The 21,061-nt window shown below is 42.4% G+C and overlaps 1 protein-coding gene across 1 annotated transcript in view; it reads left to right on the forward strand.

The window, feature by feature from the left end:
* Positions 1-21,061, forward strand: part of GLP1R (glucagon like peptide 1 receptor) — a 177,083-nt gene that overhangs the window by 150,285 nt on the left and 5,737 nt on the right. The window contains exons 9-12 of the mRNA XM_061624898.1: positions 7,080-7,149; positions 8,530-8,618; positions 12,832-12,970; positions 14,978-15,019. Coding sequence (XP_061480882.1) covers positions 7,080-7,149; positions 8,530-8,618; positions 12,832-12,970; positions 14,978-15,019 — 340 coding nt within the window. The remainder of the gene's footprint in view (positions 1-7,079; positions 7,150-8,529; positions 8,619-12,831; positions 12,971-14,977; positions 15,020-21,061) is intronic.

Raw genomic sequence — 21,061 nt, forward strand, 5'->3', positions numbered from 1 at the left:
CCACAGATTTATGTTCAAAGTGGTTTACAAAACAGAACAGTCTAAACATAATAACAATACATAGTTAAAATTTTAATATCACTGCAGCACTAACACACTAACAGTTCAATAATTAACAATTGGTTTAAGATATATAAAATAAAATGAAGTGAGCATAAAGCTTACCAACAGTCTAATTAATATCCCAATGTGGCTCTAAAGCTAATAACAGTAATAACTAGCAACTCCCCACCCAACTCTTAGACCTAGACCGAAAGGTCAAAAATCCCCATAGAATAGAGCAGCTCCCTTATGAAAGCTTTTGGCACAGGAGGGTGGGGGATGGCAGCTAAAAGAAGCCATTTGTGTCTTGTGCTGGCAAGATAGGTTTTTTGTTTAGCTCCAACAGCACAAGGTCATGGCCTAGACACTAGTTACATGTGGTCAGATCACTTTCCATGCAAGCCTTCTGCTGCCTCTACAGTTCATTGGATCAGGGTGGAAGGTTAATTTTAGTGGAGTAATTAATTTTGCAAAAAGAGAAAATAGTACTGAATCATTGTGACTTCTTCATGACTGATCCAGGATTTGCATGGCACTTGCTCACAAAACAACCTTTGATGGAATGGAACAGGTTGGGGACATGGATGTAATTGCAGCGCATAGCCGGGAAATGAGGAGGCAAGACAAGATGAAGTGTGGGTAAATGAAGGGCTGCGTTTATTGGAATATTACATGCTTGATTGCATAAAAAAATGATCTGCAGAGAAAAGTGTAGAACCTAACTCATCCCCAATCAGGCGAGGGCACCCTGCCATGCGTGGTCGTAGCCCAATCCCCTCTTCCAGGCCCCATCCCTGCAGGGTGGTTAAGGAGGCCTTCCTGCTACACCCCCCCTCAGGGCCGCACAACTCTGAGTGGGTGTTACAGGTTAGCCCCAGAGGTAAGCCTTATCCTGCCAACCAGCTGCACAATCTAGAAGGCAGGCCTCGGAACCCACCGATCACCTTAAAGGGTGCCTGAGGGTGGTCACCAAACCCTACCTTGTAAAATTCCTAATAATCATCAGCTCTGACCAAACTTCCACTCAGTTTTCTAATCTAAGAAGCATCTTCCTAAGAGAAAGTGGAAGTGAACCGCCTTCAAGTTGATTCTGACTTATGGCGACCCTATGAATAGGGTTTTCATGGTAAGTGGTATTCAGAGGTGGTTTTACCATTGCCTTCCTCTGAAGCTGAGAGGCAGTGACTGGCTCAAAGTAACCCAGTGAGCTTCATGGCTGTGTGGGGATTTGAACCCTGGTCTCCCAGGTCATAGTCCAACTCTCTAACCACTACACCACACTGGCTCTCACAATTGCCAAACTCCCCTAAATTTAGAAAGCAATTTGAAGTTTGGCAGGAGGAAGAGCAAGTGGACCAGTAAGATTGCAAAACATGTACTATCATTTGTGCTTATTTCACTGCATTACAAACATTGCTTCTAAAACGCCTGAGAAGATTAGCATATGTATACCAATTCCTCTGTCTCGCAAGTAGCAGAGCACACACTCCAGGGTTTTACACAACATACAGACTTTTAAAAGGCAATAACCAGTAATGTAGGTTTTCTGGGAGGAAAATTGAATTGGAAATCTTCCCAAAAATTTTCCAGAAAAAGAAATCCTTTACTAAGAGAGAGTAGCTTTAAAAAGCAAACACAATTTACACCAGGATTGACAATATGCCGTGTGTACTTTGGTGTTTGCAGCACAAAACACATTAAATTAGGACATGGCCGCAAGGTTTTGCAGAATTATGTCTCCTCTTCACAGTGTTTGCTGCTGCAAGTTCCAATGCATGCAAAAGTGTGAACTGACTTTAAGAATCAAGTTGAACTGTGATTTTTTTAAATTAATGCTGTCACTGTAGTGTTCAAGTATAATGAAATGTTCGGCACTGAGTATTTTATTGATTATTAAAATTGTTCTGATGACTTAATTCATTTTTGTACTGAAACTGTTATGTTGTATCTGTTTTGAATCCATTCTGAATGCAGTAATTTCAGAAAATGCATACAGTAGGGCCCCGCTTCTCAGCACCCCACTTTTCGGTGTTCCATTAATATGTCGCCAGAAGGGCAATCAGCTGGAGGGGGGGGGGCTGGAGCTGATTGCACCGGAGGAGGGGAAGATCAGCCGTAGCGTGCTACAGCTGATCTTATTCTCCTCAGGGGCGGTCAGACTCGCACACGCCAGCTGATCGCGCCGGAGGAGGGGAAGATCAGCTGCAGCTCACTACAGCCGATCTTCTCTTCTGGCACGATCAGACTCCCCCGCTTGAGCTGATCGTGCGGGAGGAGAGGAAGATCAGCTGTACCATGCTACAGCCGATCTTCTCTTCTGGCGCGATCAGACTCCCGCTGGAGCTGATCGCCCCCAAGGAGGGGAAGATCTGATCTTCTCCTCCTCTGGTGTGATCAGCGGGTTAGGTTCCAGAGCCCTGCGCTACAGCTGATTCGCTTTTTGACGGTTTTCACTTTCCGGCGGGGGTCTGGAACCTAACCTGCCGTATGAGTGGGGCCCTACTGTATATAAATAGACTTCGGAGGGCTCATGTGCAGGATGACTTTGAGGGAGTTCTTGTAGATGTGAAACTGTCTTATCTTCTATGCAGTTTATGAGGGATAGTCCTACAAGCTCAGTGTTGAATTCCTTGTGAAATCTAGCCCGAGTTGTTTTTGCATAAATTGTATAACTAGTTTATAAGTCATGTAACACTTTCTCTTTAAAAAATATTCCTAATATTTTCTGAATCTCTTGTCTAAAGCCAGATCACAGTAAATAAAGCCTTGACTATGATTATCTTTGTTCCGATGATCAGTACATCTTCAAAAATCAGGTTTTCCAGCCTGTGCTTCTAGGCATGCTATGAGCACAGCAGTTTTTTTGCCAATGTAAAAATATTTTAGGAATGTTCAAGCTGAATTGCTTGTTTTTTTAATTACTCAAAGCTGACATGATTTCTGGTAAACAAAACTCCTCTGTGACTGATGCATTCAGCAGGCCCTAATGGGCAATTTGGGGTAACTAAACCTTGTAAATATTTCTAAAACCATAAATAATCTTGTGTCCTTTCTTCTCTATAAAGGGCAAGATATCCATGCCTTGGGCTCAGTTGCAGCAATGTTGCCATATACCCTAACAATTTTCATATATTTTGTCTCCATGATACTACAGTTAGATGTGCAGCAGGCTGTAAATTGCATTTGTGACTCGAATAACTCTGCTTATGAGGAATATTGAGAAACAAATAAGTTCCAGGCCACAGTGGTTCAAAGCAGCTGACAGTTCTAAGTGTGTATCATGCTGAAAATCAATAATTTTAAAAGTAAAGCCAGAGAACCCAAGTGAGCAGCTTTTTTGCATAAATGGTACAAGTTATTTTTTAATAAATACAGGATATTGAACAGGGTGGTCTTTTTGTTTAGTTGAGGTTAAGTGAGCAGATCTTGCTTGCTTATACAAGGCCAAATGTAAATAAAATTGGGAAGGAACCCTCCCCCTCTCCAGTTCTGCTCACTTACTGCTTTGACGGGGAGCAGGGTTGGCCTTTTTCTGTAATATGTTGGGTACTCACTTGCCTCACTTGTTAGTCAGTCTTGCAAAACACACTCCTGTCCTATGTTTAGATAATATGATGGTGTCTTAAGACTCTGACCACATATACTGGTGATCTAAGCTGAGATGGGATATTTTTGAATTTTAAAAAAGCAACAGAACAAGTGGAAATTGTGGGTTGTATCCAAATCAGTGCTGGGTGAACATTCTGTCAGCATAAGGATTTAATCTTGCACAATGGAACATTCTCCTCCTCCCCCTGTGCACCCCTAAATCTGTTCTAGGGGTTTCCCCAATCCTCTGAAGCAAATTTGTGGAGGATGCAGAGCATGCACAGGGGAAGAGAGGAGGGAAAGTTCCGTTGCGCAAGCAGAAATCTTTGTGCTGATGGAACACATTAATTTAATACCACCCTATGTTTCGATGTAATGGTTGGGACCACATGTGAAATACCCACTTCAAAATGCTTGTACTGTCATAGCTTTTTGCAGCACTGGTGTGACATCATAATCCATCAAGTTCTGGTGTAGTAATTCATTCATCCCTTCCTAGGCACTTGTTTACTTATTTATGAAGTTTTAAGATATATTTAAATTTCTGTATGTTAAGGAGCATCTGGCACAGGAATGTTGGGACTTGTTGTGCTGATCATAGAACAGTATTTAGAATGAAGTATGGGATTTACCTTGACTATATCACTTCTTAGTAAGTATAGACTTGACTGCTCTTGATCAGCCTTCTATTTTAGCTCTATTTTGCTGTGGCCTTATGGCATGTGTTGATTGGAAAAGCTGACTCTGCGCATTTGATCCCAAAATATTTCCCAATGCACTCTCATAATTAGGCTTGTTCAGAAATGTGCTTTCAATATAAAGCCCAGGCTGTTTGGCCACGTTCTCACTGAGATATTGAACCTGTGTGTGGAGTGTACCACTTCAGACTGCAAGTGGAAGGCTTACATAATTGAATGTTCATATAGTAAATTCCTTGCACATAGAAAACTTAGCTGGGCTAAGAACACTACCACCTGATATTTTCCATATGGAGGCAATTTTTTAAAATAAAATGGAAGAAAATTTAGTCATGTAAACCAAACTGCAAGTGCGGGGAGTCATACAGCCCAGACAAGAACTTACCACCTCAATGAGAATCTGGCTTCTGTGACAAACAGAAAAATTAACACCGTTTGCATCCTTGAACATATGAATCTTTCCCAGCATGAATGTGACCTGGTGAAATTCTAAATACTTCTCTGAGAAGTGATAGCTGTGCTCAGCTGTCTTTGACTCCTCAACATGGATCTGGATCCTACTGAAGCATCTATAATGAATGCTGACGACTATCTTAAGCTTGGGGATTTAATAACACAGGCTTCACAAAGTACAAAGGAACAAGGCATTTTGTACAGGATAAGTTACTTATATTTTACCAGCACTTTTCACTTTTATGGCATTTTAATTTTACTATAATGATGTTTTGGTTGCACATTTGTATACATTTAAAAGCAGTTAAAGCTGTAGCATGCTGTAAGAAGCCAATTAATGCACAAAGAAGTGTAGCAAAATTTAATGTATAGCACTATTACTCAACCTCTATCATTATACTAGAAAGTATTTAAAATTGTTCTGGCGCTGTGATTCATCTCTATTCAGAGAAAACATCCCTTTTCCCCAGTACACTTATAATCCAGCAGTAATTATTGAGTCTGACCAAATGATATGACATAAAAATGTTTTTTGATCATATACATCTTTAAAGTGATTCCTTTTACTAGGTCCTTCCACAGAGAGGTACTGGTAATAATATTATAAATAAACTCTTCCCGTGCTTCAGTGGCCACATTTACACAGCATCAACCTGCTTGTTCATTGTAAGGCATGGTTTATGGTTTACATGTGTGAATGCAGCCAGTGGCTAAAATGTTGCTGAAAATTATCCAGAAAAACCTGATATTTTAAAAATAAATTTTCAACCTGCAGTACATGGAAATGCATTAAAACCACCTGAACTTGTGCGGCTCATTCTGGAACTAAAACTACCACTCCATTTTTCTCCATGCTTTGAGAGTGCTTTCTCTTTAGCTTGTGTGTTTGAATGCATGTCAGCTGACTTACATGGCTAAGCAGATAACATAAGTAATGTACAATGAAACTAAAACATCCCATCCCCACTTCATAGTTGTGCATTTGCTGGAAAGTGTAATTGGTGCATAGTTGTGTATTTGTAATATCCATGATGAGGTTGATAATGCATAATCCATACCTCTCAAAATTGGTTTAGCCTTTTATCAAGCAGTTTTAATGAAGCCTGGGATCGTTCGGTCACACTCTAGTGGGACCAACACTCCAGGATGAGACAATGCAGGCTTCATTATCAGTTGCTGAGGTCAAAGACAGGGAGCATGGATACCCTATTGGTGTCCTTGAATGAATCTCTTTACTCACATATAAGCTGAATGGCAGCCAGTCATCTGTATGGGGAAAGGGAAAAGATTGCACTTGTGGACACCACTGCAGTAAAAGCAAAACATATTACCTCACCCCCACCAAACACTGGATTACCTAACCTTACGGCCAGAGATTTCACAGAGGAAGGATGTATACTGTACAATCCCAGGGTCCTTGCCATGTACAAGCTTTCAAACATACCCCACTCATCATAATGATGCTTAGACTGCTGGTCTTTGAATAATGTTTAATACCTTAGTGACAAACTGACCAGTATATCAAGTGCTGTTCTCAAACACAAGCATCTCTGCATGCTACAGGGAAACATACTTGGCTTTCAAGCACAATTAAAACATAATCTGCAAAGAATTTTCTTAACTGCAAAGAATTTTCTAAACAAAAATAGACCACTTTTAAGGAGGATGCATACACAAAGAACCTACTGTGGATGTTATAGATTTGTTCTATCATCTTCATGAAATAATTTAGATTGGACCAAGCTGGTGATCACTGAAAGTCCAAACAAATCTAGGCACTGGATCTGACCACTGAGAGCAGGAAATTTGCTGCAAACCTGAAAGTCTGACCACATTTATTTTCATTTATAAATCAAAGTCTTAAAATGAAGAAAGAAGAAAAGTTGGTGTGGGATATTATATTACAGGGGTTAAAAGATCACTGACATCAAGTTCAGAGTTTCTATTTTGTGGGAGGAGATTTGACTAACAAAATTCCCACTGTCTTGTGACATGTCTTCTGGCTTCTAATGAAATAATTTTTCCATAATTATTTGCTGACAATTCATAACAAATAGTCATTGGGAAATTTGCCATACAAAAGCAGAAGAGAGCACCAGTTTTAGCCACAGTGGTTGCAGATTAGCTTTAAAGATTTCTGTGTTTCTGGAAAGCAAGCAGTTACATCTGTGAATGCAATGTACCATGTTGGTTTGCTAACACTTGCTGTTCTTTTCTGCTGAGATGGGTGATGAGGAAGAAATTATTGTATGCATGTACTAAAGCTTCTTCTCCTTCCCTCACAATCTACTTCTCTAGTTGCTGGAACAAGAATCTTAACATGAACTACTGGCTGATCATCAGGCTACCCATCCTTGTTGCTATAGGGGTGAGTGATCAGGAATGCTTGCAGAGACTTTAGCACATACCATAGACAAAGGAAAGGGAAGAAAATACTGGCTGTATTGGTTAGCACCTTCACTAACCAAAGTGTTCTGCAGAATGTGTACTGATACTTTGTACTGAAACAGAATGTGTAGTAGGTGGTGCCTTAAGTTGTTAGGCATCATATTTGTAATGGGTAGGTTTTGAGGGATACCATTCTTAACATCTAAGCATTCTTGGCCTTGATCCCCATCTCATTAATAATTCACCTGTAGCTAAATTCCAGCTCCTTAAAATGGCACCTTCTTCAGTGATTTCCCTACTGGTCTCCAAGCAGGGCAGATATGTTATTGGCCGTGTTGGGAACTTGCTTTCCTCCAAAGAGCTGTGCTTCATACTTGGAAATTGCATTGACAACTATTGCACAATTAGTGTTTCTTACCTACAAGATGTTTTGCAAGATGCAGATATAGGAAAGTATTTGCAGAGAAATCTGTGAAACCTGGTACAAAAAAACCCTTAAATGCACATGGCAAGTATAAATTAACTTATTTATTATATTTGTATATCACACTATAGTAGAACTCTCAGGGTGGTTTACAAGCACATTAGAACAGTAAAAGAATTAAAAGCAACAATAAATAAAAAATAAAATCTACATCTGGAATCTATAATAATTACAATCAAGGTACATGGATTACTCTGCTGATTTTCTAAGAAATACCGGGTTCTATCAACATCATACTTGAAAATAGAGTGTCAACAAGATTACGTTGTAGCAGCCAGCTATCTAATACACATTTTATACATCTGGCCAGAGAAAATGAGCACATGAAACCATTATTTGCTAACCCAGGTAGAGTTTGCTTTGTTTGGAAGGTGAAGATGTGGCTCCTTGGCTACTCCAGGGTTCATATCATGTGGGCACAATAAGGGCAATTAGCCCTCTTTCTTGAAGTTAGCTGGTGATGAAATATTCATTTTATGTATTAGATTTCAAGGTAGAGTAACATATACCAAGTACTTGGGTGCTGCAGTTTAGCTAACTTCTTGCAGAGGATCATGTTTTCAAGTATGGAGATCTGGATGGAATCAGATATTTGTAAGGAAAACAGCAGGTTAATCCATATATCTTGGCAATAATCATTTTAGTTTTCACAAAACAATACACCATTAATTTATGCTTGGCATTTGCATTCAAAGTTTCTTATAAGAGAAATCCTAATTACGTGTTTGTTATCAACACTGCTTCAAAGTGTGAAGCACAGATCTTTGGGAAAGGGCTGAACTACCTGGCAGATTATACTTATTTAGAATTTTAGAATAAATACAGCTCTGCTTACAAAGATACACTTTGTAATCCTTTGCTTTTTGTTTTATCCAGGTAAATTTTCTGATCTTTATCAGGGTTATTTGCATTATCATTTCTAAGCTGCAAGCCAACCTGTTGCGCAAAACAGACATAAAATGCAGGTGAGTCATCTTGGCAGCAAACATTTTCTATGCCTTTCTTAGGGGGAAATGCTTTCTGATTAAATTATGTAGTTACAGCTAGTAGGCGGTACTAACAGAAACTATCATAGATTGATCAACAACATCTTAATCACAGATGACGTGTGGCAGCAGGTGTGGTGCATATGTGGAGCTTCCAGTTGTTTTTGAAGAAAGCTTTTTAAAATCTAGTATCAAAACCAAAAGATTAGACAAGTGTTTGGGAATAATACAGAGAAAAGCTTGATGTTACGGAGTACATGCAAGCATATTAAGAAGTTTTCCCTCACTTCCCCTAATATATTACTTAAAAAGGTAAATTATTATTATTATTATTATTATTATTCAATTTATTAGTCGCCCATCTGGCTGGTTGGCCAGCCACTCTGGGCGACGTACAAGGTAAAGGTGTCCCCGCACTTGTAGTGCGAGTCGTTTCCGACTCTTAGGGTGACGTCTTGCGAAGTTTACTAGGCAGACCGTATATATGGGGTGGGATTGCCAGTTCCTTCCCCAGCCTTTCTTTACCCCCCAGCATATGCCGGGTACTCATTTTACCGACCACGGATGGATGGAAGGCTGAGTGGACCTCAACCCCTTTTACTGGAGATTCAATTTCCTCCTTCCGTTGGAATCGAACTCTGGCCATGAGCAGAGCTTCGGCTGTGTTACCACTCTGCGCCACGGAGGATATATTGCTTACTTCATCAATATACCCAACATGTGTTTTCTAATTCTTACTGTGGTTTTCTCATGTTCAGCTCAATTGCTGTATTGTGGGAAAGTTCAATATCCATCAGACGTCTTTACATGTATATTTTGGTACTTTCTAGTTGGAATACTAATAGATACTGTGACTCTGTAGCAGTTTGCATGCAAACTTAATGCTCCTGTGCATTGGATCATGTCTAAAATATCTGGGTACTTTTTTAACAGTTTCCTGCAGTTTGCATGGATGATCTGTATCTAGTATAGATTCAATATGGTATTTCTTTTTTCTCTGGATAAAGACAGACATAATATTTTAAGAGTGGCAAAGGCAGTTTGTTCATGCTTATGTTCTTCTATAACTAAATTATATTTTTCACTCCGAGGGTGAGCTCTAGGGAAAAAATTGCCCCCCATCTTGCTCAAAAACCCACTTTTATTCCTGGGTATGGCTTGGGGTTTGGGGAAGTGGTGAGTGGATTTACTATAATATACCCTGTGTGGGGCTACCCTGAAGATAGTCTAAAAACTTCAATTGATTCAGAATCTGGCAGGCAAGACTTGTGTCAGGTTGGGACCATGGGTTTATATTAACTAAGTCCTACCCAGAATAGACCTATTGAAATTAATGAACCTAAGTCAGTCATGACTATTAATTTCAATGGATCTACTTTGAGTTGGGTTAGCACTCAATACCACCCATGGACAAAATTAGTATAAAATTGGCCTAACTTCATTGGTTTTCGGCTAATGCCTCCAGGCTCAATTCAGGTTGCTAGCTTTCACCTTAACGGCCAAAGTGGTCTGTGAGGAGGAATTGTTTTCTTCCATTTAAACCTGTTCAAAAATGACTTTCCAAGAAGCTCTGAGCTTTCAGTTGGTGCCAGGAATAAGAATCCACAGGTGGCGATATAACAGATGGATTCATCACCATCAGTGCACATGCACTAACAATATGAGCTTGGAAAGAGTTCTTGGGTACAGCTGGATGCTTTCTCAGAATATTCATAGAGAGAGCTTATAAAGATTGAGCCAATTCTGTATTGCACTTGGGCAACTAAGAATTATTTTTTCCATCCATTCCATCTATCCAGTTATTTTTTCCATCCATTCTTTTGTCCTTTTCGAATCTGTAGCAATCCAGCTACTATCTTAACACCAAGAAGGTGGCTGACACTGGTATTATCATGTGGCATGATACTTCTTTCTCCTTGGTCAGTTCACTGTGTTCCTGTGCGGTGAGGCGAGAAAGGAAGCCCCATTCTGAATGCACAGCACAGAAACCGAGCAACCTGAAAGTGTCTGTGTTTGGGTCTGTATGACTGTGGTGTGTGAGAGAGTGTGTGTTCTGCGAGTGAGGCATTATATGTGGATGAATGGGGGGTGGATGTATACTTTGGCCCTGACCACTTTGCTCCCAAGGGAATACAGACCTTGGGGTGGTGGGGGTGGTCCCCATCCCTGCCAAAGTGTGTTCTTTGAGTTGGATGCTGGATCACATAACAGCACATCTTTTTCTTTTGTACAATCCTTAGCAGGGCACGGTGTCATGGTAACCTTTAGTACCAATCCCTATATATATGTGTGTGTGTGTGTGTGTATTGTATTTTATGTATTTTAATTTATTTTAATGTTTTTGTGATGTTACTGTTTACAGTTTTATTATGTACATGTTTGATTTTATTTTTGTAAGCCACCCTGAGTGCCCTATTAGGGTAGAAGGGCGGGATAGAAATATTTTTAATAAATAAATAAATAACCCAGTTACAGTCCTTTCTTAGCACATATCCTGCAGTGACTTCTGAGTTATGATGTGTCATCTCAGCTTATATCTCTGGAGTCCTTGGCTTCCCACCTCATATATATGAGAACATTCTGTTCGCACAGAGCCTGCTTTCTGATATCAGAATCAAGAATTCTAGCTTGTCCTCCTTTCTTTTAATTTGGTTCACTTTAATCATTGGTCTGTCACTAAAAGTTTAAAGTTTAAAATAAAGGATCTTGATGCTAAGGTTTTATCAGATGTTTCCATGGGTTTTGAAGTGTATGTCCCATAAAGATGTATTCTTACTTCATCACAGCAGTTCCCTTCTTTTTTCAAAGCTTAGTTATCAACTAATATGTTAATGGTGCTTTGAAGATGGCACACATTATGGAATGCTAATAAAAATCCTTCAGCAGGACTTTTGCCTAATGACTGCCAAACACTGGAGGGCATCTGTGACAATATTTTTCAGAAACTGGAGTGTGTTTGCTTTCCAGAAGCCACACAGTACATAGTGAACCCCCAGACAGGAATCAGTTCTGGAGCTAATAGAGATAGTGTCCCAGTGTCACATGTACCTTCTTTTTGGTTCTGCTTCCCCACATTTCTGATATTGTGCTATTGTACCAAACCACGAGCTCAAGAAGCTGCAATTCAGATGAATGCTGATACACATGAATAGAGAAAACCTAGTCCAGGTAAGTAGAAATATAACAGTGCTTGAGAGAGAAGCATAGGAGGTGTAGAAGGAGAAGAAAAGTGGTGTACAGTAGATTGAGAGCGACATCTGGAAAAGTATACAAAACAAATGAATTAGTAAATCTAAGCAATGTCTATTATTTGAGCATGAGAAAATTAAAGTATGATTTGCTTGTGTAACACCACCCCATTACTTGCTCGGGGGACGGGGGATGTTCTTTTAAATATATTCAGGTAAGCAATGAAAGTTGATACCAGCTGTGCTAATCAAGTTGCTTTATTCAGCTAACAGCAACACTACATAGGCTTGATTCTGCAGAACAGATAATCCTTCGTCACTCAACTACGGGGAGACTTCCTTTCCTGATAGCATAAGGAAGGGAGCCTCTTGTGGGTCAGTTTGACAGCACTCCCTAAGCCTCCAGGACACTATACTATGTTTGATGTTTAATGTCTGATGCCTTATGTGTGCTGCTCTTTATACCAGAATAAGACTGAATTTAATGAGTCATTTCTAGTCTTGTAAGTGGCCGATGGATGGCACTGCCACATCAGAACTCACTAGATGTTTCCCTGTTCTTTTCCCACACAGTTGCTTCTCATTATCTCACCCATTGTAGTCAAAACATCACTAATTAAACACCTGTAGCTCATCCAGTGTTCCCAGGCTACAAACTGAACTTGCATTTCACAGGTGATCACTGGATAAGAGCTGTAAGAAAGCATTTTACTTCCTGTGTATTGCTCTTCTGCTGGCATCATCCATTCTTACACAGTTCTAAGCTTCTACTTATTACTATGATATATGCCTACCTTACAGAAAAGCATATTATTAAGCTGTTTCAGATAGGATCAATTACTGGAGTCCATATATCTCCAGATAATTTGACAATAGAGTTTAAGATAACAAACTAGTAGATGGTTGAGTTGTGACCTATTCATAAGAGTTCTCCTGACTTAGTTTTATGATTTGATATTGTCTTTTGCTTTGGAGCTATAGTTTTCCATGCTTTGATTCTCTAGATTGGCAAAATCTACACTGACTCTGATACCTCTGCTGGGGACACATGAGATTGTCTTTGCTTATATTACTGATGAGCATGCCAAAGGAATGCTGCGCTTTGTGAAGCTCTTTTTTGAACTCTCCTCCTCTTCTTTTCAGGTAGTACCCCACAATCATGTGTTTTCACAATATTTATAGTCAATGCTTCAAGGCTTTTCTTTTCCCAAGGGTTTACCTAGATTTCTGATTATGTCAGCACCAGCCCCTTCTGACATTATTTTTTTTTTTTAAGTTGAGCATTAAGCGTCAGATGTGTCTTGTGGCCAGAATATCATATGCAACATATTCTTAGAAGTTCATGGAATCACAGTATATGGCATTATGCATACAGCAGGAGAGAAATAAGAACATAAGAAGAGCCAGCTGGATCAGGCCAATGGCCTATCTAGTCCATAATCATGTTCTTACTTACTAGAGACCTGGTGCTATTCCTTTTAATGATTTTGCCAATGTTTTGTATGCAGATTAGGTTGCTAACTGGCCAGAATTTTAGACAATTGCTAGTATCGAAGGATGAAAAGCCAATTTAAAAAAAGCCATACTTTTTTTTGCAATGCCTGCTGGCATAGTGCATATGAACCATACTAAGGGCTTGGTAAACCTGTGTTGACATGATATAAACTAAGACATCACATGGTGGGTATTGTCTGCATTTGAAACATAGTGCATGTGCTTAAATGGCATGATGTGAATGTGAACCCAGATTTTTTTGCTACCTCAGTGGGGAGGTACCTCTTTAATAAGAGGTACATAAATGTGACTGGAACCACTTTATAGCATGCATTCAGTGAGACTCTTTCTGTCAGTCTCCTAGCCACCATAACTAAGTCTGTTCAGAGCAAAGCCTGAGCCTCTTACCCTCAGTTATATGACAGTGCCACTGGCCAGCACAGTCCTAAGCCGGCAATTGAAGAGAGTGGTAGAGGAGACCATATTCTACAGCAGCCATCTTCAACCTGGTGTTTTGGACTGCAATTCCTTGCGGGGTGGGGCTGCTGGGAGTTGGGTTGAACAACATCCAAAGGTTGGGGAAATACATTCTGCAGTATGCCCAGTTTCCAGTATTAAGACATGTGAAAATAGGAACACAGCACATGTTACAAGTATTCAGCCCAAGGTACTAGAGTAGAGTAACCATTAACGGATCTCTACAACATCAAATCTTTAAGTGTGACTTCTAGGCCCTTTTCTGTCAGCCCTTGAAAAATAGTACTTACAATTGCAAGTGAAATAAGAAGTTTGCAAGGATAGGGAAAGACTTTTGAAATACTCACCGTAGTAGCTCCTGCAGACATTGTGATGCAGTGACATTTCTAGCAGAGTATTAGAAAAGTTTCATATATCTCCTTCCTCCCTCAACAGTAGTGCTAAACAAGGAAGGTGAGGGAACCAACCAGAGTTGTTACCAAGACACGGGCACTTGGCACTAATTTTTGCACCAAGGTGACTGAAGTACCTGCACACTACTAATCTGTTTGAACTACCAGTGATTAGCATAAAGATGGCCATCTGAATCAGAGATGTTGGTGATACTGTCACTCACAAATCTGAATTTTAATTGGGAAAGTCCTGGTCACGGATACTGTTCACTCACTATTGTCTTGCATTTGTTTATTTTATATTCATTACATTAGAACCAAGGAATTCAAGGTGACATGTGTCCTTTTCCCTCTTCCCATTTTATCCTCATGACAACGCTGTGAGGCAGGTTAGGCTGAGAGACAGCTATTGGCCCAAGGTCGTCTACTGGGCATCATGGCTGAATGGGGGTTTGAACCCCAGTCTCCCAGATCCTAGTCCAACACTCTAACCACTACAACACACTGGCTGTTCCATCACTTTTATGCAACAAAGCATACTGTTAAATTGCTAATAAGTTGAATTTAAGTGCCATATCATAGGAGCTGTTTGAAGCCCTGAATCAGCTCAGTATTGCTTAAATGACAGGAATGAAGTCTTTCACTGTTGTGTTCTTTCCTCAAGATGCAGTAGAAGTGGAATTAGATATAGGTTTTTTTTCCTAGCTAGTTTGGTTAATAAAATTTAATGCAAGGATTATGTGTATTTTCTAACCATTATTTTGCTTTCTTATGGATTTTTCCCCAGGGCCTTCTGGTTGCAATTCTCTACTGTTTTAACAACAGTGAGGTAAGAGGCATGAAGAATGGCTAGTATTTTGTAATAATACCTCCCATACCATAAAAAGAAAAAATGTTTTCAAGTGGTTTAGTCGGCAAAAGCTGAAGCCTTCAAATATTCTGTATGACTATCTAAGTACCAGTAAGGTAAATTAGAAGGTTATTGCATTATCTTCCAAGGAAATAAAGAGGTAAATTGTAATTTAGCCCTAATATGTTGAGAGTTGTGGATGGGGAACTCTGTAATTTTTAATCTTGGTGCTAGAGTAGTTGTATGATGGCATTCTACCAATTGTTAGCTTAAATTGTGTATCAGGATCCTTAATTTGAAGGATTTTTTTTTACGGCTTTATAATCCTGTCACATATGGTTACCAAGTTGGATTTGATTAACAGTTTGTCAGAGCAAAATTATTTAAAAAATGTGTTACCTGAAAGAAACAGGAAGAAACTTAGGGGCTACCATTTTTTACCTTGACAAAAAGTCCTTTGCATGCTTGAAGTTCCTGCATATATAGGATTTCACATTTATTTCAAAGCAAGGAGGAGGGCAAAGAACTCCACACATGTGAAGAAAAGCTTCTGCCACATTCTTTCATCATTGATGAAATACAGGAAGTTCCTCTGCAGGAAAGAGAGCTTCATGTTCTCTGTAGAATCTCTTCACCCATTGCAGATCACTGGGCCAGCTTCACATGAATAAGGTTGCCGATGTTTGTTTGTTTGTTTATTATTTGATTTATATCCCACCCTTCCTCCCAGCAGGAGCCCAGGGTGGCAAACAAAAGCACTTTAAAACGTTTAAAAGTAGACATAAAAATACATTAAAACAAAACAACTTTAAAAACTTTTTTTAAAAGCTTTGAAGACACATTTTGTAAAAAGGTTAAAAAAATATTGTTAAAAAAAGGTCTTCAATAGGCGCCAAAAAGATAACAGAGATGGCGCTTGTCTAATATTTAAGGGTAGGGAGTGATGATATAAGAACATAAGAACATAAGAAGAGCCTGCTGGATCAGGCCAGTGGCCCATCTAGTCCAGCATCCTGTTCTCACAGTGGCCAACCAGGTGCCTGGGGGAAGCCCGCAAGCAGGACCCGAGTGCAAGAACACTCTCCCCTCCTGAGGCTTCCGGCAACTGGTTTTCAGAAGCATGCTGCCTCTGACTAGGGTGGCACAGCACAGCCATCACGGCTAGTAGCCATTGATAGCCCTGTCCTCCATGAATTTGTCTAATCTTCTTTTAAAGCCGTCCAAGCTGGTGGCCATTACTGCATCTTGTGGGAGCAAATTCCACAGTTTAGCTATGCGCTGAGTAAAGAAGTACTTCCTTTTGATATGATAAAGTGATGTACAACTTGTTGAATAGATGGCCTTTCAGTTTTTTTCTGCACTAAATTCAATTGGCTTTTAGTAGACATTGTATATAATAGTAGCAGTACTTTGCTCAGACTATAGTTGAAGTAATAATGATTTTGATTTTGAAGTTGTTTGGAACATATGCTGTGAAGACATAGCTCAATGGTAGAGCATCTTCTTGAAACCCTAGAGAGCTGCTGCCAGTCAGTGTAGACAATGCTGAGCTAGATGGACCAATGGTCTGACTCGTTATAAGGCAACTGCCTATGCTCCCAACCAGAGCTTCGAAAAGTTACTTTTTTAAACTACAACTCCCATCAGCCCCAGCCAGCATGGCCACTGGATTGGGCTGATAGGAGTTGTAGTTCAAAAAAGTAACTTTTCCAAGCCCTGCTCCCAACCTACTGTGGAGGTAGGGTTGCCAGGTCGGAACCATCCAAAAACCTGAGAAAATGGGGGCGGACCCTAGTGACGTCACGGGGCGGGCCCTAGTGACATCATTAAATATGATACATTGTATCAACCACAGTTGCTTGGAGCATACCATTCAAAAAAAATTCTCTGGAGATTAAAATAGAAATCTTACCTAAAATAGGGTGTTCCTAGGTCCATCTGAAGTGACAAGGTCATTCTTTCTCACAAGCTTAGGGTAATGCAAAATGGAAATGGACTGCCTTCAAGTTGATCCCAGATAGGGTCTTCATGGTAAGCAGTATTCAGACAGAGGTGGTTTACTATTGCCTTCCTCTGAGTCTGAGAGGCAGTGACTGGCCCAAGGTCACCCAGTGAGCTTCATGGCTGTGTGGAGATTTGAAACCTGGTCTCCCAGGTCATAGTACAACACCTTAACCACTACACCACACTCAGGGTTACCCACAAGTCCTCTCATATGTAAGTGATGTAGCTTTGGACACATCAGCACAAGACTGGGCTCCTACTGGGAGAAAGGGCAGGACATTAATCAAATAAAGAGATAAATAACTAAATTAGTACAATAGAGCAGTGGTCTCTAAGCTACCTGAAAATTGATTAGGGTCTTGGTGGACCACTTAATGATTCTTCTGCCTGTTGTTGCAATTATGATGTGCTGTGCTGGACGCAGCATGATTTTTAATTGTATTTTTATGACTTCCTTTATTTCTAATATTGTATTTTATGGAATTACAATTTGCATTCCATAGAATTCAAATTGCAATACAATAAAATAAGAAATAAAGAAGAAATATAAATACAATTAAAAATCTATATGAATATTTAAATGCTGCAGACTACCCAAATGAAGCTCACAGACCACTGGTATCCACAAACCACAGTTTGGGAGCCCCACAATAGAGGATAAATACAAACCCCATTCTTCCCCCCCAGGCCATTTTATGTTGAGTAGTTTGAGCATTTGACAATACTTAAAGACAAGAGCTCTGCAATGCCCGGTGCAAGTGCACAGCAATAAATGAGAGATATGTACTTTTTAAGATACATCTGAATGCAGAAAGAAAGAGACTAGGCGGAATAGAGAACTAGACCTTTGTCGTGCAAAAGCGGGACTCCCTCTTTTAAAATGGGAGTCAGGGTTTGCCACACTGAACTGGTCAAGATGGGATCTTTAACAGGGTCAATTAGGTCAACACAGCAAGAGCAAATCAAACTTGGCAGCATGTCTTATGCCAAAACTGGGAAGGATGAGCAGTGATAGGCATTGCTACCTCTGTGACCCTGATGCCTAGAATGTCAGTGGCAAAGCTGGCACGTGGCCACCAGGAACAGTTCTGAGCCTGTCACTTTGTGATTCATGCAGGAACTGTCTGGCAGATTTGCTTGCTCTGGATCTGTTCTTGATTTGAACTGGTGACCTACAAAAGCTTGCAGAAGCCTTTGATTCCCTTAGCGAACCCTCTAGAGAAACCTTAGGCTTCTCTGGCGGGGCTGATGGCTGCCACAACCCTGAATGTACTGCTAGTTCCAAGCAGCTCTTAGGCCAATTAAGCTAGATCCAAGCTGCCACGCAACATACTTGAGCCGTATCTGTCACTGCATTCTCAGCCTGACAAAAGTGAACAAATCAGAAGGCCCAGATGGCATCTATCTGAGAGTTTTTAAAGAATTCAAATGCCAATATCATAATGCCATTACCAAGAGGATGTTACAACTCTACGACATGAAAAGGTTACAACATGTGGAACTTTTTAGATGGAAGGGAAGTGAGTAAAGGGGGGGGCTTATAAAGGTGTAGAAAATTATGCATGATATGAACGAAGTAGAGAGCAGCCTCTTTTTCTCTCTCTCCAGCCTCTCTCTCTTTCTCTCTCTCTCCAGCCTCTCTTTCTCTCTCTCTCTCCAGCCTCTCTTTCTCTCTCTCTCTCCAGCCTCTCTCTCTCTCTCTCCAGCCTCTCTCTTTCTCTCTCTCCAGCCTCTCTTTCTCTCTCTCTCTCCAGCCTCTCTCTCTCTCTCTCTCCAGCCTCTCTCTCTCTCTCTCTCTCCAGCCTCTCTCTCTCTCCAGCCTCTCTCTCTCTCTCTCTCCAGCCTCTCTCTTTCTCTCTCTCTCTCCAGCCTCTCTTTCTCTCTCTCTCCAGCCTCTCTTTCTCTCTCTCTCCAGCCTCTCTTTCTCTCTCTCTCCAGCCTCTCTTTCTCTCTCTCTCCAGCCTCTCTCTCTTTCTCTCTCCAGCCTCTCTCTCTTTCTCTCTCCAGCCTCTCTCTCTTTCTCTCTCCAGCCTCTCTCTCTTTCTCTCTCTCCAGCCTCTCTTTCTCTCTCTCTCTCCAGCCTCTCCAGCCTCTCTCTCTCTCTCCAGCCTCTCTCTCTCTCTCCAACCTCTCTCTCTTTCTCTCTCCAGCCTCTCTCTCTCTCTCTCTCTCTCTCCAGCCTCTCTCTCTCTCTCTCCAGCCTCTCTCTTTCTCTCTCTCTCTCCAGCCTCTCTCTTTCTCTCTCTCTCCAGCCTCTCTCTCCAGCCTCTCTTTCTCTCTCTCTCTCCAGCCTCTCTCTCTTTCTCTCTCCAGCCTCTCTCTCTCTCTCTCTCTCCAGCCTCTCTCTTTCTCTCTCCAGCCTCTCTCTTTCTCTCTCTCTCTCCAGCCTCTCTCTTTCTCTCTCTCTCTCCAGCCTCTCTTTCTGTCTCTCTCCAGCCTCTCTCTTTCTCTCTCTCTCCAGCCTCTCTCTCTTTCTCTCTCTCCAGCCTCTCTCTCTTTCTCTCTCTCTATTTCTCTCTCTCCAGCCTCTCTCTCTTTCTCTCTCTCCAGCCTCTCTCTCTTTCTCTCTCTCTCCAGCCTCTCTCTCTTTCTCTCTCTCTCCAGCCTCTCTCTCTTTCTCTCTCTCTCCAGCCTCTCTTTCTCTCTCTCCAGCCTCTCTTTCTCTCTCTCCAGCCTCTCTTTCTCTCTCTCCAGCCTCTCTTTCTCTCTCTCCAGCCTCTCTCTCTTTCTCTCTCTCTCTAGCCTCTCTCTCTTTCTCTCTCTCTCCAGCCTCTCTCTCTTTCTCTCTCTCTCCAGCCTCTCTCTCTTTCTCTCTCTCTCCAGCCTCTCTCTCTTTCTCTCTCTCTCCAGCCTCTCTCTTTCTCTCCCCAGCCTCTCTCTCTTTCTCTCTCTCTCCAGCCTCTCTCTTTCTCTCTCTCTCTCCAGCCTCTCTTTCTCTCTCTCTCCAGCCTCTCTCTCTTTCTCTCTCTCCAGCCTGCCACCCACAGCAGCAGTGGACGACGGACGGGGCCAGCTCCTTCTTAGCCCCGAGGACGCCCGGCCGCTTCACCCCTCCTGCTGTGGGCGTTGCTGGGCGGCAGTGGCCGCAATAGGCCCCCCCAGCCAGAGACGCTGCGGCTGCCACCGCCACTGCCAAGCTCCATCACGGCCACTCCTGCCCAGCGGCACCCACAGCAGGAGGGGTGAAGCGGCCATCCGTCCTTTCCGGAGCAGGGGAACTGGCTCCGGGGCCGGGGCTAAGAAAGAGCCAGCCCAGCCTGGCCTCCACTGCCACCGCCTCTTCACGCCTCCAGCTCAGGCTGCCAGGCTGCGTGGGCCCCGTCTCGGCAGCGGTTGCTAGGAGATGGCGTCCGAGCGGCCTGCCAGCCTCAGCAGGAGTGGAGGCTGGCCAGGGCCGGCTCCTTCTTAGGCCCGGAGCCGGTTCCCCTGCTCCAGAAAGGACGCCCGGCTGCTTCACCCCTCCTGCTGTGGGCGCTGCTGGGCAGCAGCGGCTGCAATGGGGCCCCCAGCCAGAGACGCTGCGGCCGCCGCCGCCACTACCGAACTCCATCACGACCACTCCCGCCCAGCGGCGCCCACAGCAGGAGGGGTGAAGCGGCCGGCCGTCCTTTCCAGAGCAGGGGAACTGGCTCCGGGGCCGGGGCTAAGAAGGAGACGGCCCAGCCTGGCCTCCACTGCCACCGCCTCTTCACGCCTCCTGCTCAGGCTGCCAGGCTGCGTGGGCCCCGTCTCGGCAGCGGTTGCTAGGAGACGGCATCCGAGCGGCCTGCCAGCCTCAGCAGGAGTGGAGGCCGGCCAGGGCCGGCTCCTTCTTAGGCCCGGAGCTGGTTCGCCGGCTGCTTCACTCCTCATGCTGTGGGCGCCACTGGGCGGCAATGGCTGCGATGGGCCCCCCCAGCCAGAGACTGCTGAGCCCAATCGCAGCCGCTCCCGCCCAGCGGCACCCACAGTATGAGGGGTGAAGCAGCCAGCCATCGTTTCCGGAGCAGGCTCCGGGCCTAAGAAGGAGCCGGCCCA

This window comes from Rhineura floridana, chromosome 4 (genome assembly GCF_030035675.1).
Source record: "Rhineura floridana isolate rRhiFlo1 chromosome 4, rRhiFlo1.hap2, whole genome shotgun sequence".
In the NCBI taxonomy this organism is placed as follows: Eukaryota; Metazoa; Chordata; class Lepidosauria; order Squamata; family Rhineuridae; genus Rhineura; species Rhineura floridana.